The sequence below is a fragment of the Pelophylax lessonae genome (assembly GCF_965119305.1).
Source record: "Pelophylax lessonae genome assembly, chromosome: 12".
In the NCBI taxonomy this organism is placed as follows: domain Eukaryota; kingdom Metazoa; phylum Chordata; class Amphibia; order Anura; family Ranidae; genus Pelophylax; species Pelophylax lessonae.
Genome location: NC_138779.1, coordinates 217,322,608 through 217,339,745, shown reverse-complemented (window position 1 = coordinate 217,339,745; position 17,138 = coordinate 217,322,608). Strand labels below are relative to the sequence as shown.

The following is a 17,138-nucleotide window of genomic DNA, read 5'->3' as shown; positions in this document are numbered from 1 at the left end:
GATGGATACTTCGGTATCAATTGTTTTCAAGGGATGAACTTACTAAGTAAGTGCAGAGTAGAGTTTACAATAGAAACCTGGTCAAAGAGCATGATTTTAGTAAAAAATCATCTTAGGCTTCATGTACACTAGCAGCCCCTAAACTTGAGTTTTTTGCCAAAGCTCCTAAACTCAACTCCATAAAAGCCTATGTGTCAATGTACAAGCTTTTACCAGAGTTTAGGAGCTGCTGCGGTTAGGTGAGGTTCAACCTCCCTCAACCTCCCTCTCCCCTCTCTCTATAGGAACATTTTGACCGTCAAACTTGGGAAACGGCAAAATGAGGCAAAACGGCGGCAAAATTATGGTGCGACCGCAATAAATCACAGCCAAGTGTACATGAAGCCTTACACAGATTATGCAGCTATGCAAAAAGGGGCTCTTAAGAGCAATACCTATAGTATTTAATAAGGAAACCAAGTGGAAGTACAGCACAGTCTCTGTGGAACTCTATAGCAGTGGTCCTCAACTCCGGTCCTCAGGGCCCACTAACAGGCCAGATTTTAAGTATTACCTTGGGGAGAAGCAGACTAGAGTACTGCAATCACTGAGCAGCAAATTATATCACCTGGGATGTATTTCAGTTATCTTGCAAACCTGGCCTGTTAGTGTGCCCTGAGGATCAGGGTTGAGGACCACTGCGCTATAGGACCAGAATATATAGAGGAATCACTACTTCATTAAGCTGTATAGTTAAATACAGTACATGAGCAATTGCTTATGCTTGGCCTTTGGTCAGCATCCCTCTCACAGTGAGGTAGGCTGGATCTGCTAGTCCTAGCAAGTGTCTGAAGAGATCCCAGGACTCGATCCATAAGCAGGTGGCTGGAGGAGTCTCAGGGCTGGTAACACAGTGAGTGGTTGAAGGAGCACGGCCACTCTATTTGAAATGCAGTACTCTGGTAGCATTCAAAGCAGTGCCCGCCGCAGTGTTTGGCTCTTCCATAAAAGCTGTTTGTTATTGGTCACAGAGGAACTAATGGCGCTTTTCCACTGCATGGAACCGAACGGTTCGGCTCGCTTTTGTGCTTTTCCACTGCTGGTACCACATACGGTGTTGGAACGGTTCGGTGCGGTACGGCGGCGCTTTTCCACTACATGGAACGGAACGGTACGGCTCGCTTAAACAGTACCACCTCAGTTGTGGTTCCAAGAGGGCCGTACTGGTACCATATCCCACAATCCTTTGCATGCAGCCTTGACTGTTTGTCACTTCTAGCCACTGATTGGTCAGAGAATCATTGTTATCCCACCCACTTTACTTTAGTAGAAAAACAAACCATACCAAACCGTACCAAGCCGTTCCAACACCGTACCATGCGGTACCATGCAGTGGAAAACCAAACAGAGCCAAGCAGGGCCAAGCAGGGCCGAGTGGAGCCGAGCCGGTACTTGCAGTGGAAAAGTGCCATAACAGTCAGGGACTGTACACCTGGCTGAAGGCCACATGCAAAGCCACCTCTGCCTTTCTGCATACTTTCTGTATTGCAGAGGGAGGGAAAGAGGGAAATCTATACTTGGTTCATCCAGGAGCATTCAGGAGCTCAGGAGCTTGTGACATCCCAACGGATTGTGGGAAAAGAGTTGAAGGGGCCGGCACCTGCATCTGAGCATGCTGAGTCAGGAGGAACGTCTCTTCAGTCTTCCCTGAATAGATGAGCTTTGAGGGATTGCCTAAAGGTAGGCAGAGTAGTAAATAGTCAGACAGATTGGGTTAGGGTGTTCCAGAGGATAGGAGAGACTTGGGAGAAGACTCCTTGAAGCAGTCATGAGAGGAGGAAGCTAATGAGCAGAAGGTTTTAGTAAGAGTGAAGAGGGTGGTATACAGCCTTAGCCAAACGTTTTGAGAATGACAAAAATATGAATTTTCACAAAGTCTGCTGCTTCAGTGTTTTTAGATCTTTTTGTCAGATGTTACTATGGGATACTGAAGTATAATTACAAGCATTTCATAAGTGTCAGAGGCTTTTATTGACTATTACATGAAGTTTATGCAAAGAGTCAATATCTGCAGTGTTGACCCTTCTTTTTCAAGACCTGTGCAATTCTACCTGGCATGCTGTCCATCAACTTCTGCACCACATCCTGACTAATGGTGCCCATTCTTGCATAAACAATGCTTGGAATTTGTCAGAATTTGTGTGTGTGTGTGGGGGGGGGGGGGGTTGTTCACCCACCTCTTGAGGATTGACCACAAGTTCTCAATGGGATTAGGTCTGGGGAGTTTCCTGGCCATAGACCCAAAATTTCGATGTTTTGTCCCCCAAGCCACTTAGTTATCACTTTTGCCTTATAGCAAGGTGCTCCATCATGCTGGAAAAGGCATTGTTCCTTACCAAACTGTTCTTGGATGGTTGGGAGAAGTTGCTCACGGAGGATGTTTTTGTACCATTCTTATACAAAATTGTGGGTGGGCAAAGCTTTGGCCAATCAGGGCGCAGAATACACTGTGCAGTGAACACTCACTGAACACCCTGCAAATTTGGGTGTCCCCCAAATGGCCAATGTTCCGCCCGAACTCATGCTGGGGCTGAACCGTTCACCCAACACTAAACAATAATATAGACTCTTTGGAAATAGAATTTACGGGTTTACAAATGGGCGTTCTTGTCAAACCAATCTCTTAACATTCTATGAGGAGGTAAGCTGTGAGCTAGATAGGGGTAGACCAGTGGATGTGGTGTACTTGGATTTCGCTAAGGCGTTTGATACAGTTCCCCATAAGCGCTTAATTTATAAAATAAGGTCTGCAGGTATCGACAGCAGGGTTTGCTCTTGGATGCGGAACTGGCTAAAAGGGCGTGTCCAAAGGGTGGTAATAAACAGCGCATATTCAGAGGTAGTCTGGTCTGAGGTAGTAAGCGGGGTGCCCTGGGGTTCAGTCCTGGGACCAACCTTGTTCAATTTATTCATAAACAGCATTGAGGACGGTATCAGTAGTTCGTTATCAGTTTTTGCAGATGACACAAAATTGGGCAGGGCAATAACTGCACAGCATGAAGCAGATATCCAACAGAATGACCTGGACAAAATAACGGAGTGGGCAACGACATGACAAATGAGGTTTAATGTGGAGAAGTGTAAGGTTTTGCACTTGGGGACTAAAAACATAAAAGCACAATACACTTTAGGAGGGGAACCGTTGGGGGAATCAAAAATGGAGAAGGATCTGGGAGTCTTGGTAGAGGATAGACTAGGCAATAGCATGCAATGTCAACCGGCAGCTGCCAAAGCCAGCAGAATATAAGCATGCATAAAGAAAGGGATGTATTCCAGAGATAAGACTATAATCCTTCCACTTTATAAAACTCTGGTCCGACCGCATCTGGAGTATTCTGTCCAGTTCTGGTCGCCAGTCCTCAGGAGGGATGTGCTGGAGCTGGAGAGAGTCCAGAGAAGGACAACTAAACTGATTAGGGGATTGGAGGACCTTAATTATGAAGAGCGTCTGCAATCGCTTGATTTATTCTCCCTGGAGAAGAGACGCCTGAGGGGGGACATGATAGCAATTTATAAATATCTCAATGGTGATCTCAGCATAGAAAAAAAGCTGTTCAGTCGAAGGGATTGCATGAGGACTCGAGGGCATACAATGCGATTGGAGGAGAAGCGTTTTAACCTCAGGCAACGTGAGGGGTTCTTTACTGTTAGGGCTACAAGATTGTGGCATTCTCTACCACAAGAGGTGGTTTCTGCGGGTAGTATGGTGGCTTTCAAAAGACGACGTACATCTCAAGGATCAGAACATTCAGGGGTATGAGAGATGATTACAGCCACACACACCTACACAGGTTGAACTGGATGGACTATTGTCTTTATTCAACCTTACCTACTATGTAATGTATGTAAAGAATTGAAGGATACTCGTTGCACATTTATTCTCTCCATCTCTCTTCTTTCTATTGAAATCAGCCAGAAGAACGTGTCTTATCCAAGGACTGCAATCAAATATGCTCATGCAATCCATCAGGCATCTTGTTTTGTGAGACTACCAGCTGTGGAATAAATGAGATATGTCAGATAATAAATGGAGTTGTCACCTGTGACAATATAGGTAATAACGATAACAGCAACATGGATCATAGAGTTGTAAACCATTTAATTAATTAATGATGTTCAATGAAACAAAAAATGTTGAAACCAACATGTTGATCATTTACTGTTGTTTTTAAATCACAAAGTCATAATATTAATTGCATTATTGCATTTTGTTACAAAGTTATTTGCATCTGATAAACGAGAAAATATTGATTTACAACCAATTATTACAATGCTTTATCTACAGAACTGCAGACAACAACAACAACAACTACACCACCCATCCAATACAATGCTTTATCTACAGAACGGCAGACAACAACAACTACACCACCCATCCAATACAATGCTTTATCTACAGAACGGCAGACAACAACAACTACACCACCCATCCATTACAATTCTTTATCTACAGAACTGCAGACAACAACAACTACAACACCCATCCATTACAATTCTTTATCTACAGAACTGCAGACAACAACAACTACAACACCCATCCATTACACTTCTTTATCTACGGAGCTGCAGACATCAACAACTACAGCTACAACACCCATCCATTACACTTCTTTATCTACGGAGCTGCAGACATCAACAACTACAGCTACAACACCCATCCATTACAATTCTTTATCTACAGAACTGCAGACAACATCATCAACTACAACACCCAAATATGGCAATGTTTTATCTACAGAAGAGCAGACAACAACATCAGCTACAACTACATCTACCACAATCTATTCTAAACCACCCTGTTATAATGAACAATGTAGAGCCAGAGAAGAATGCCAAATGGTCAAAGGAATACCTACCTGTGTGCCAATCTCCGAAGTCAATTGTCACGCAGTCGGCGATCCTCATTATAAAACTTTTGATGGCCTCTTTTATGATTTCCAAGGCACTTGCACCTACACAATCGTCACGACTTGCGGCAATGACAAAAACCTCACCAATTTTAGTATCGAGGCCAAGAATGATAATCGAGGCAACACTCAAATTTCTTACGTCAGTAATGTGACTGTCCAGATCCTATACCCGGAAGGAAATATTGTTATAAATGTAGTGAGAAATGACATTGGGTTTGTAAAGGTAAGTGACCAAGCTGATGCATTATCCAAAGTGGCCAAAAGTTTGCAGACACCTATATGAGATTGTTGGACATTCCATTCAAAGCCATGGACATTATTATGGAGTTGGGCTCTCCTTTGCAGCTTTAGAAGCCTCCTTCCTTAATTCTGGGAAGATCTTACTCAACATTTTTGAGTCTGTATGTGTGTTTAGTAATGTGTGCCCATTTGTGAGGCCAGGTACTGATGTTAGATGAGAAGACCAGGCTTGCAATCTGCATTTCATTCAAAACCATGGACATTATTATGGAGTTGGGCTCTCCTTTGCAGCTTTAGAAGCCTCTTTAATTCCTTCTGGGAAGATCTTACTCAACATTTTTGAGTCAGTGTGTGTGTGTGTGAGTGTGTGTGTGTGTGTGTGTGTGTGTGTGTGAGTATGTGTGTGTGTGTAGCAATTTGTGCCCATTTGTGAGGCCAGGTACTGATGTTAGATAAGAAGACCAGGCTTGCAAACTGCATTTCATTCAAAACCATGGACATATTTTGGAGTTGGGCTCTCATTTGCAGCTTTAGAAGCCTCTTCACCTCCCTCTGGGAAGATCTTACTCAACATTTTTGAGTCAGTGTGTGTGTGTGAGTGTGAGTGTGTGTGTGTGTGTGAGTGTGTGTGTGTGTGTGTGTGTGTGTGTGAGTGTGTGAGTGTGTGTGTGTGTGTGTGAGTGTGTGTGTGTGAGTGTGGTGGGAGTGTGTGTGTGTGTGTGAGTGTGAGTGTGTGTGTGTGAGTGTGTGTGTGTGTGTGTGTGAGTGTGTGTGTGTCAGTGTGTGTGAGTGTGTGTGTGTGTGTGTGTGTGTGTGTGTGTGTGTGAGTGTGAGTGTGTGTGTGTGTGTGTGAGTGTGTGTGAGTGTGTGTGTGAGTGAGTGTGTGTGTAAGTGTGAGTGTGTGTGAGTGTGAGTGTGAGTGTGTGTGTAAGTGTGAGTGTGTGTGAGTGTGTGTGTGTGTGTGAGTGTGTGTGTGTGTGTGTGTGTGTGTGTGTGGTGCGTGAGTGAGTGTGTGCGTGTGTGTGTGTGTAGCAATTTGTGCCCATTTGTGAGGCCAGGTACTGATGTTAGATAAGAAGACCAGGCTTGCAAACTGCATTTTATTCAAAACCATGGACATATTTTGGAGTTGGGCTCTCATTTGCAGCTTTAGAAGCCTCTTCACCTCCCTCTGGGAAGATCTTACTCAACATTTTTGAGTCAGTGTGTGTGTGTGTGAGTGTGAGTGTGTGTGTGTGTGTGTGTGTGTGTGTGTGTGAGTGTGTGCGTGAGAGTGTGTGTGTGTGTTTAGTAATGTGTGCCCATTTGTAAGTCCAGGTACTGATGTTAGATGAGAAGACCAGGCTTGCAATCTGCATTTCAATTCATCCCAAAGATTTGAGCAGAGTTGAAGTCCTGTGCAGGCCACTCTGTTTCCCCTACACCAAATTTGCCCTGTACTTTTGGCCATATAGTGTGGCTGAAAGAATGTATTTCAAAAATTACAGAAAATTAACACAAGGGGCCACCTGCTAAGTGTAAATATTTTATTAATACTAAACAGCCAAGTGCAGACTCACATGACCATAGAATGAACACACTTATCTGCAGCCATCTCTACGGTGTTGAGATCAATCCGCCTGGAGAACTGCATATAGTGGTTAATAGCCTGCAGCCAGTATATGGATAAAGGGAGAGCCCACCGATCCCAGAAGAAAGGAAAAAACACCCTGGGGTGCAGGGAACAGATATGATGCTATGCCTAGGTGGGCATGTGGCTATATAAACATATTTTGGGGTCTAATAGCTTCTTTGTCAAACAAATTCAAGATTAATTTGCCAAATGAGCCAATAGAGACTGAAACGCGTTAATATAGCAACAGACCCGCCTAGGCATAATGTCATATCCGTTTCCATGCTCCAGGGTGATTTATTCATTCTTCTGGAACCGGTGGACTCTTCTCCCCATTTACCAATCTACTGGCTGCAACTGATACTTGTGGTTCTCAAGGCTGGTTGACCTCAACACCTTACAGATGGCTGTAGATAAGTGAGTTGATTCTATTGTCATGTGAGTCTGCATTTGGCTGTTTAGTACCAATAAAATTTTCACGGAGCTTACCTTTGTCGGAGTCTGTAACGCAGAGATGTACGCTCACCCTTGCAGATATCCACAGTCCAAGGTGACCAGGTAAGAAAGCCACCTGGGCTGTGAATCTGTGCACAGGGGCTTGGCAGGGAAGGTGCTCCAATAAGCAGGACCGGCAGGAATACAATGGGAAGGGAAGTCCAGGAATAACTGTAGTCCCTGGATGACACGAGTCCGGATAAGGATCACAGGAACAACAAGGAGCGAAGGTGAGGATGGAAGCCGGAGTCAGTCTGGAACACACGCTTAGGAACACAGGAACAAAGTCTGTCAAACAGGAACAATGATCAGGAACACAGGAACAAAGATCAGCAATGAACTGACACTGCTCTAAGCGAGAGGCAGTATTATATAGCTTGCTTAATTGAGCAATTAGCTTCAGGTGGACAATGAGAGACAAGAGCACACTCAGGTGAAATCCAGCCCCCTAGTGCTGTAGGCAATACCAGATTAACAAGACTGGATCCATATGAGCTGAACTGTGGCTCAGTAGGATAACAGGACAGAATGTCAAAGTACACAGGTTCAAATCCCATGTCAGGCACTCAACGGCAACCACGCCTGGCCCGTCTGCAAGCCATGGCGAGAACCGTGACAAAAATATTTATTTATGCTACACTTAGTAAGCGCCCCCTTGTGTTCACTTTCTGAGCTTTCAGAGACAGTTTTCTGTCCCAGGTGGTGCTGCCAAAGAGAGTGCAATAACATATCAATACCACTGGGATTGTATGAACTTTTTGTATGTGGACTATATTTCTTGAGATTTATACGCATATTAAGACTGCCCTTTATTTGGGGAGTTCTGTGGAGAGTATTCCCATATTTTTTAGGCCATCATATTATTGTCTTTCTCTTATATCCCTCTTGTTCTAGGTGAACAATAAACGTCAAGGACTTCCTTTAATCAGTGATGCGATTTACATTTTCCAGTCCGGCAGTTTCTTGAAAATTGTGACTGATTTCAAATTAAAGGTGCTGTATGACTGGAACTCCATATTATTCATATACATTTCCAGCAGCTATTTCCAGAATGTGTGCGGAATGTGCGGCAACTACAACGAGGATCCCTCAGATGACTTTGCCATGCCATCTGGCACTCAAGCAGTTAGCCTGGCTGATTTTGGCAAAAGTTGGAAAGTGAACGATGGAGATAACTCCTGTTGGCATGATTGCAATGGAGAGTGCGAAGTCTGCCCACCGGGCTTTGAGAAAAACTATTTGGATGACCAAAAATGTGGGCTCATTTCTGCAGAGAGCGGCCCATTCAGCCAATGCCATGGAACAATAGACCCCGACATTTTTGTAGACAATTGTGTATATGATGTATGCTTGAATGGAGGTTCTAAGACAATTTTATGTCAGAGCCTGGCAACGTACGCCTCTATATGCCAAAGAAATAAAGTTGAGCTTGGGGACTGGAGAACACTGGTTGGATGTCGTAAGTATAACCTAGACAAAAGTTACTTGTTCTTTTTGAACATAATGCGTATGGCATTACAAGTAGGACCCAAAATCGTATTATTGAGTATAGACAATTAAGCTATACATTGACACTTTACTCACTTTGCTTTTTCTTTTATAGTTCGGGAATTTCTGCTCACCCAGGACTTTTCATAAATATTGTACAATATGATATATTGACCTTTTTATCATATATGTTTCTTGCTTTCCTTTCACATACTGGAATTAATGTGGCTGCATAAGCTGGTTGGACATCTTATATATCCTATCTTAATAGCATCATGAGCCCCTGGGTAAAGTATTGCACTGGAGCCCCTACAAGTCTGCCCAAATTTACACACCTACTCTCAAGAATTAAAGTGTAAATGGTTGCTAGAGTTAAACATATATGTATTAGTACTTTCGATAAAATAGAATTTAAACAATAAGAAAGAATGCCATAAATCAAAGACTAATCAACACAAATACAGGGGCGAGTCAGCATGGTATTGTACAGGGGGGGGTCAGCAGGGCACAATACAGGGGTCAGTATGGCACAGTACAGGGTACAGTACGTGGCACAGTATGGGGGGGGTAGAGGGGCACAGTACAAGCTCAGGACAGCACAGTACAGGGGGCATGAGGGGACAGTACAGGTTTCAGGAGGGCACAGTACAGGGGGCATGAGGGCACAGTGTGGGTGGGTCAGAAGGGCAAAGTATAGGGGTCATTAGGGCACAGTATAGGTGAGTCAGAAAGACACAGTATAGGGAGCAATAGGGTACAGTGTGTTTAAATCAGGAGGGCACTGTACAGGGGGTCAGAAGGGCAAAGTACAGGGAGTCAGCTGAGCACAGTATGGGGGCTGTAGGATAATGCACAGAGGGGTCAGGAGGGCACAGTATAGGGGGGTTAGTAGGGCATTGTACAGGGCTCAGGATTACACAGTACAGGGGGCATGAGGGGACAGTACAGGGTTCAGGAGGGCACAGTACAGGGGGCATGAGGGCACAGTGTGGGTGGGTCAGAAGGGCAAAGTATAGGGGTCATTAGGGAACAGTATAGGTGGGTCAGAAAGAAACAGTATAGGGAGCAATAGGGCACAGTGTTTGTGAGTCAGGAGGGCACTGTACAGGGGGTCAGAAGGGCACAGTACAGGGAGTCAGCTGAGCACAGTATGGGGGCTGTAGGACAATGCACAGAGGGGTCAGGAGGGCACAGTATAGGGGGGTTAGTAGGGTATTGTACAGGGCTCAGGATTGTACAGTACAGGGAGCATGAGGACACAGTACAGGGTTCAGGAGGGCACAGTACAGGGGGCATGAGGGCACAGTGTGGGTGGGTCAGAAGGGCACAGTATAGGGGTCAGTAGGGCACAGTATAGGTGGGTCAGAAAGGCACAGTACAGGGAGCAATAGGGCACAGTGTGTGCGAGTCAGGAGGGCACTGTACAGGGGGTCAGAAGGGCACAATACAGGGAGTCAGTTGAGCACAGTGTGGGGGCTTCAGAACAATGCACAGAGGGGTCAGGAGGGCACAGTAAAAGGGGTTAGTAGGGCCATAGTACAGGGCTCAGGATGGCATAGTACAGGGGGCATGAGGACATAGTACAGGGTTCAGGAGGGCACAGTACATGGGGCATGGGGACACAGTACAGGGTTCAGGAGGGCACAGTACAAGGGGCATGGGGACACAGTACAGAGTTCAGGAGGACACTGTAAAGGGGGCATGAGGGCACAGTACAGGGTTCAGGAGGGCACATTCCAGGGGGCATGAGGGCACAGTGTGTGTGTGGGTGAGAAGGGCACAATATAGGGGTCAGTAGGGCACAGTATAGGTGTGTCAGGAAGAGACAGGACAAGAAGCTGTAGGGCACAGTGTGGGTGGGTCAGGAGGGCACTGTACAGGGGGCAGTAATCTACAATACAGAAAGAGTTTCCTCAAGAAGAGTAATGCAGAGAAGATGTTGGCACAGACCTTACCTGTTCTAGCATGTTGTCAATGTGCTAAACATACAATGTGCACTGAAAGACCCCCAACCCCCCCCCCCCCCCCCCCACACCCTTCCCTGGCAGTTTCCAACACTCTGCATTGGTTCAGAAAGAATCACCAGAGGCAGAGCATTTTCCTGCTGTTGCTTGTGTGGGTGTTTTGCTCCAATCTCCCCTCTTGTCCATCTCAGGCACTTACATCACAGGAGAAGAGGACTGGTGGGGATCAGGACATTACACATCCCACCCACACAAGCAATGGCAGCAAAATGCTCCTCTTCAGGGGACTCTTTCTGAACCATTTCTCAGCTATTGGAAAGTAGAGAAGGGAGAATTCATTCATGATTGTAGAGTTAGCCCCCTACAGGCTGCTGCTGTCCCCATGTCATCTTGGCAGTGCCCAGTGGCTGCCATGACCTGAATGGTGAGCGGGAACAAATGACTCATTCATTCATGAATTCCTCTTTTCTCCCCTTCCTTCACTTCTTCGAGGAAAAAGAGGTATCATGGATGAAAACTGTTTGCATCTGTGATCGCTGCTAATGGTCTACCTATGACCAATCACAGTGATCTCTAGATACAGAGCCGCTCACACCGGCTCGGTACAGTGTGCCTGTGAACCAAGCTATCCTATGACAGCCAGCTTCTCATGGCTATTTTCACAGCACCATTCATAAATGACGCAGCAGAAATCTAACTGTTGGCCATATCAAAAATTAAATCAAGGCATCCGTCCCTGATAGACAGACAAAAATTGCCAAATAGGGCAGAAGGGGGAGGAGGTGGGACTCTAAATGATGCCGGAAATCAAGTGATCAATAGGAAACAATGTTAAATAAAAATACATTTATAACTTTTTATTTAACCACTTCCCGACCGCCGCCCGACTATATACGGCGGCGGTCAGCCCCTCCCAGACAAAGTGACGTACCGGTACGTCACTAGCCTGGGAGCCAATAGGGGGCGAGCGTGCGCCGCCTGAGGCGCGCTCCCGCCCCTGCTCGTTCCCTAAGAAGCCGGCGGGTGTGACCGGCGGACCCAATGTCAGCCGGGTCACTTGCGATCGTCGGGTGGAGAGGGGGAAAGGCAGGCGGCTAATGTAAATAAAGCCGCCTGTCATTCTTCCCTGTGTAAAAGCACAGATCGTACGGTCCTGCTATGTAGGACCATTGATCTCTGCTGTTACACACACAGCCACATCCAATCACAGTTAGAAGCACGCCCCTAGGGACACACTTAACCCCTCCCTCTCCAATAAAGTTAACCCCTTCCCTCCCAGTGTCATTTTTGCAGTAACAGTGCATATGTATAGCACTGATTACTGTAGTAATGTCACTGGTCCCCCCAAAAGTGTCAAAATGTCAGTCAAGGGTCCGATCTGTCCGCCGCAATGTCGCAGTACCGCAAAAAAAATTGCAGATCGCTGCCATTACTCGTTAAAAAAAAAAAACAATAAAAATGACAGAAATCTTTCCCTTTGTTAGTAAATGCAATAACTTTTTCGCAAACCAATCAAAATACGCTTTTTGTGATTTTTTTTTACCAAACATATGTAGCAGAAAACAAATTGGCCTAAAATGTTTAAAAAAATTTGATTTTTACATTTATTTGGGGGGGATTTCATATAAAAAAATGTGTAAAATATTGTTATTTTTGCAAAATTGTCGCTCTTTTTCTGTTTATAGCGCATGATCAAAAAATCGCACAGGTGATCAAATACCACCAAAAGAAAGCTCTGTTTGTGAGAAAAAAAGGACGTCAATTTCATTAGGGTACAGCATCGCACGACTGCGCAATTGTCCGTTAAAGTCACGCAGTGCCGAATCACAAAATAGGCCCTGGTCAGGAAGGGGGTAAAATCTTCTGGGGCTTAAGTGGTTAACATTGTTCCTATTGATTACACGATTTCTGGCATCACTCAAAGTCCCACCTTCTCCCCTTCTGGCCTATTTGGCAATTTTTGTCTAGTATGTAATATGTGGCTCACTGGTTGATTTGTCACTTTTATAAACCTCCCCAAGTCCTAGAAGAAATCTCCAAACTTCAACAGTATGATGTAGAATTATATATTTAGGATAAATTTGATGTAAAGTGCGTGAGAAAAAACTGGGATGATATTGCTCTACTGCTTAGGAAAATGCCAATTTCCTGACTCTGTCTGGATTTTCTACGTTATGAGTTCACTGCCCAAAATAAGCAGGCAACAAATGAAGGAATGAGAAATGCCTCTTTTTATTCTTCCTTACTTATGTGAACCCGACTTTGCTCTTAGCTTTTCAGTGTCCTGCCAACAGTCAGTACAAACAGTGTGGTGAAGCTTGTAACCCAACATGCAATGATGCCTCCATCAAGCCATCGTCCTGTTCCTCATCTTGCATCGAGACCTGCCAATGTAATGATGGATTTGTGCTGGATGGAGGAAAGTGCATACCCAAAGCCGAGTGCGGCTGCATCTTTGAAGGAAAACGTTATGCCCCAAATGAAAAATTTTGGAGGGATAACAAGTGTGAGGAACAATGTGTTTGTAACCCGAACACCAAGAAAGTGGATTGTAAAAATACTAAGTGTAAGCCTACCGAGACCTGTACAGTGGTCAATGGCATCCAAGACTGTTATTCCAACTTTGATGGGACTTGTACAGCATCAGGGGATCCACACTATCACACCTTCGATGGTGTGAAATATGACTTCCAGGGCACCTGTGTCTACCTGCTTGCAGGACTCTGTAACAACAATGGAGATTTGGTGGACTTCCAAGTCCATGTCCAAAATGAAAACAGAGCTAATAGATTGGTCTCTTACTCTGCTGAAGTACGAGTGTTCATATATGATCTTTCTGTGATAATCAGTCGACGTTATCCGGGAAAAATTCTGGTAAGATCTTTGATATTTTTATCATCCATAAATGAAGTCCATATTTTACAAACCACCAACAACTGTAAAAAGGTTGATACCAACAAGTCAGGTTTAGGTGATCACAGAGCTGCATTCATTTATTTATTTATATATGACTGGAGTTCAACTTTAAATGAAGAAAAAATATACAGAGCTCTTCTACCATCCATGAATATTCCATAGATTAAAAGAAGACTCAGTAATAAGCGGGACTTTGGTTGTGGCAAAAAAAAAAAAAAATGAGTATTACACATCAATTATATAAGGGACACAACATCTTTATTCAGATATTATTATTATTTTTTTTTAAAAAAAGACATTTATGCAAGCAATGATATTATACAAAATTTCAAATGTCTCAAATGTATACAATCATCATTGCACAGGGGCGTGGTACATCAACATGTTTAACATTGGTTCTTTAGGATCCAGGCTCATATATATATATATATATATATATATATATATATATATATATATATATATATATATATATACATATATATTACATATATATATAATATATATATATATATATATATATATATATATATATATATATATATATTATATATATATGTGTGTGTATATGTATATGTATATATATATATATATATACATATACATATGCATTACTATATATATATATATATATATATATATATATATATATATATATATATATATATATATAGTGTATAAATATATATTTATATATCTGTATGTATGTATATATATATATATATATATATATATATATTATATATATATATATATATATGTATATATATATTATATATATATATATATATATATATATATGTATATATTATATATATATATATATATATATATATATATATATATATATGTATATATATACACACATATATATATATATATATATATGTATATGCATATGTATGTATGTATATATATATATATATATATATTATATATATATATATATATATATATATATATTATATATATATATGTGAGCCTGCATCCTAACCAATGTGAAACATGTTGATGTACCACACCCTTGTGCAATGATGATTGTATACATTTGAAACATTTGAATTTCTTTTTTTAAAAAAAAATAATAATAATATCTGAATAATCTATCTGATATAACAGTTGATTGGCTTTCAACATATATAAAAAGCAGAAAAGGAAGAAACACCAATACAGGTATCCCAACATATGTAAGGGGTGTATTTGCCAACCCCCCACCCCCTCTAAAAAAAAAAAAAAAATTAAAAAATTAAGCAATGTAAACCACATTGTGTTTCTTTTTTTTCCCTGTTTCTTTACATTTGTTGGACTGTTTATATGTAAGAGCGGATCCCGAAGAAGCAATCCATACGAAACGCGTTAATGTACCACGCTCTTGAAACACAATTTGAATATTTGATGATATACTTGATTGCATACGTGTATTTTTAATATTTTAATTTCTTTAATAAATATTTTTTATCCTTGATATAATTGATGTGTAATACTCTGATGACAGTTATGGATGGACAAACTCTCATTTCACTCACGTGCTACTCACCCCCCTTGTGTTGCTATGTGGGTCCTCATACGTCCGGCCCCTTCAGCTCCTGAGTCAGGCCCATCCCACCGCCACCAGATAGAAACCCATTTCTTAATTCCAGCCTAGCCGATTTTTAAGTACTGGGTTCTCCATTGAGTTCCCTATTATTTGCAGAATTGTGTCCATCATTTTTTGGCTTGCATTCTAAATTAATGATTTATTCTTTAGATATGCATTTCATGCATTCACTCTTGAAGAAGTGAGCGACAGCCCGCGAAACGCGTCGAGACCTAAGATGTACTTTTATGTATTCACATTGAGACCAAAGATGCATTGTATATCTATGTATTTATTATTGCATACCATTACCATTATCGTGTATTGCATAGATCCTCAAACTACGGCCCTCCAGCTGTTGCGGAAATACATATCCCGTAAGGCATTGTAAAACTCTGACATTCACAGCCATGACTAGGCGTGATGGGAATTGTAGTTCCTAAACAACTGGAGGGCCAATGTTTGAAGACCCCTGGTGTATTGCAATACCACCTATCGGTTTGGCATTTTTCATGTATGTTAACTACTTTTCTACTCGAATAAATGTTTATTATATCTACATCTAATTTTCATTATTGGCCACCTGTGTTCACCACATGTAAAGTCCCGGGGCCAATTTGTTTTGTATTATGATGTGTAATACTCCTCTTTTTTCGCACAACCAGAGTCCCCTTCATTACAGAGTCTTCTTTTTAATTTGCGGAATGTTCCTGTATAATAGAAGAACTCTATATATTTTTTCTGCATTACTAACCGGTTGCCGACCGCCGCACGACTATATACGGCGGCGGTCAGCCCCGGCCAGGCAAAGTGACGTATATATACGTCACTAGCCTGTCACTTGCTTGGGAGCCAATAGCGGGCGAGCACGTGCCCGCGGAGGTGCGCTCCCACCCCGGCTCGTTCCCTCGCAAGTCCATGCGTGTGACCGGTGGACCCGATGTCCGCCGGTCACTCGGCGATCGTCGGTGCAGAGCCAGAAAGGCAGGCAGCTGATGTAAACAAGCCGCCTGTCATTCTCCCCTGTGTAGGAATGGTGATCATACGGTTCTACTATGTAGGACCGTTGATCAGTGTTCCTACAATAGTAGCCATGTTCAATCACAGTTAGAAGCACGCCCCTAGAGACACACTTAACCCCTCCTTCCCCAAAAAAAGTTAACTCCTTCACTACCAGTGTAATTTTACAGTAACAGTGCATATGTATAGCACTGATTACTGCAGTAATGTCACTGGTAACCCCGAAAGTGTCAAAAATGTCAGTCAAGGGTCCGATCTGTCCGCCGCAATGTCGCAGTACCGCAAAAAAAATCGCAGATCGCCGCCATTACGCGTTAAAAAAAAAACAACAAAAATGACAAAAATCTTTCCCTTAGATATTAAACGCAATAACTTGTGCGCAAAACAATCAAAATACGCTTTTTGCGATTTTTTTTTTACCAAACATAGGTAGCATAAAACAAATTGGCAAAAAATGTTAAAAAATTTTGATTTTTACATTTTTTTGGGGGAATTTCATATAAAAAAATGTGAAAAATATTGTTATTTTTGCAAAATTGATGCTCTTTTTTTGTTTATAGCGCATGATCAAAAAATCGCACAGGTGATCAAATACCACCAAAAGAAAGCTCTGTTTGTGGGAAAAAAAAGAACGTCAAATTCGTTTAGGTACAGCGTCGCACGACCGCGCAATTGTCCGTTAAAGTCACGCAGTGCCGAATCGCGAAAAAAGCCCTGGTCAGGAAGGGGGTAAAATCTTCTGGAGCTTAAGTGGTTAAGGGAGAGGGTGCCTAAATTGGTGTAAATTCGAGCTCCATCCACATTTTATACTGACTCAGCTTTAAATTCATCCAAAACATATTTCAGGAAGCATCTCAGTGGCTTTAGAATAGTATGGA

General features: G+C 42.6%; 1 protein-coding gene across 1 annotated transcript in view; it reads left to right on the top strand.

Annotated features, from left to right (window-relative positions):
- Positions 1-17,138, top strand: part of LOC309569034 (IgGFc-binding protein-like) — a gene marked incomplete at both ends in the record, with an annotated part of 181,502 nt that overhangs the window by 140,727 nt on the left and 23,637 nt on the right. Inside the window, 3 exons of the mRNA XM_082274795.1 lie at positions 4,325-5,172; positions 8,191-8,755; positions 13,021-13,622. Coding sequence (XP_082130921.1) covers positions 4,325-5,172; positions 8,191-8,755; positions 13,021-13,622 — 2,015 coding nt within the window. The remainder of the gene's footprint in view (positions 1-4,324; positions 5,173-8,190; positions 8,756-13,020; positions 13,623-17,138) is intronic.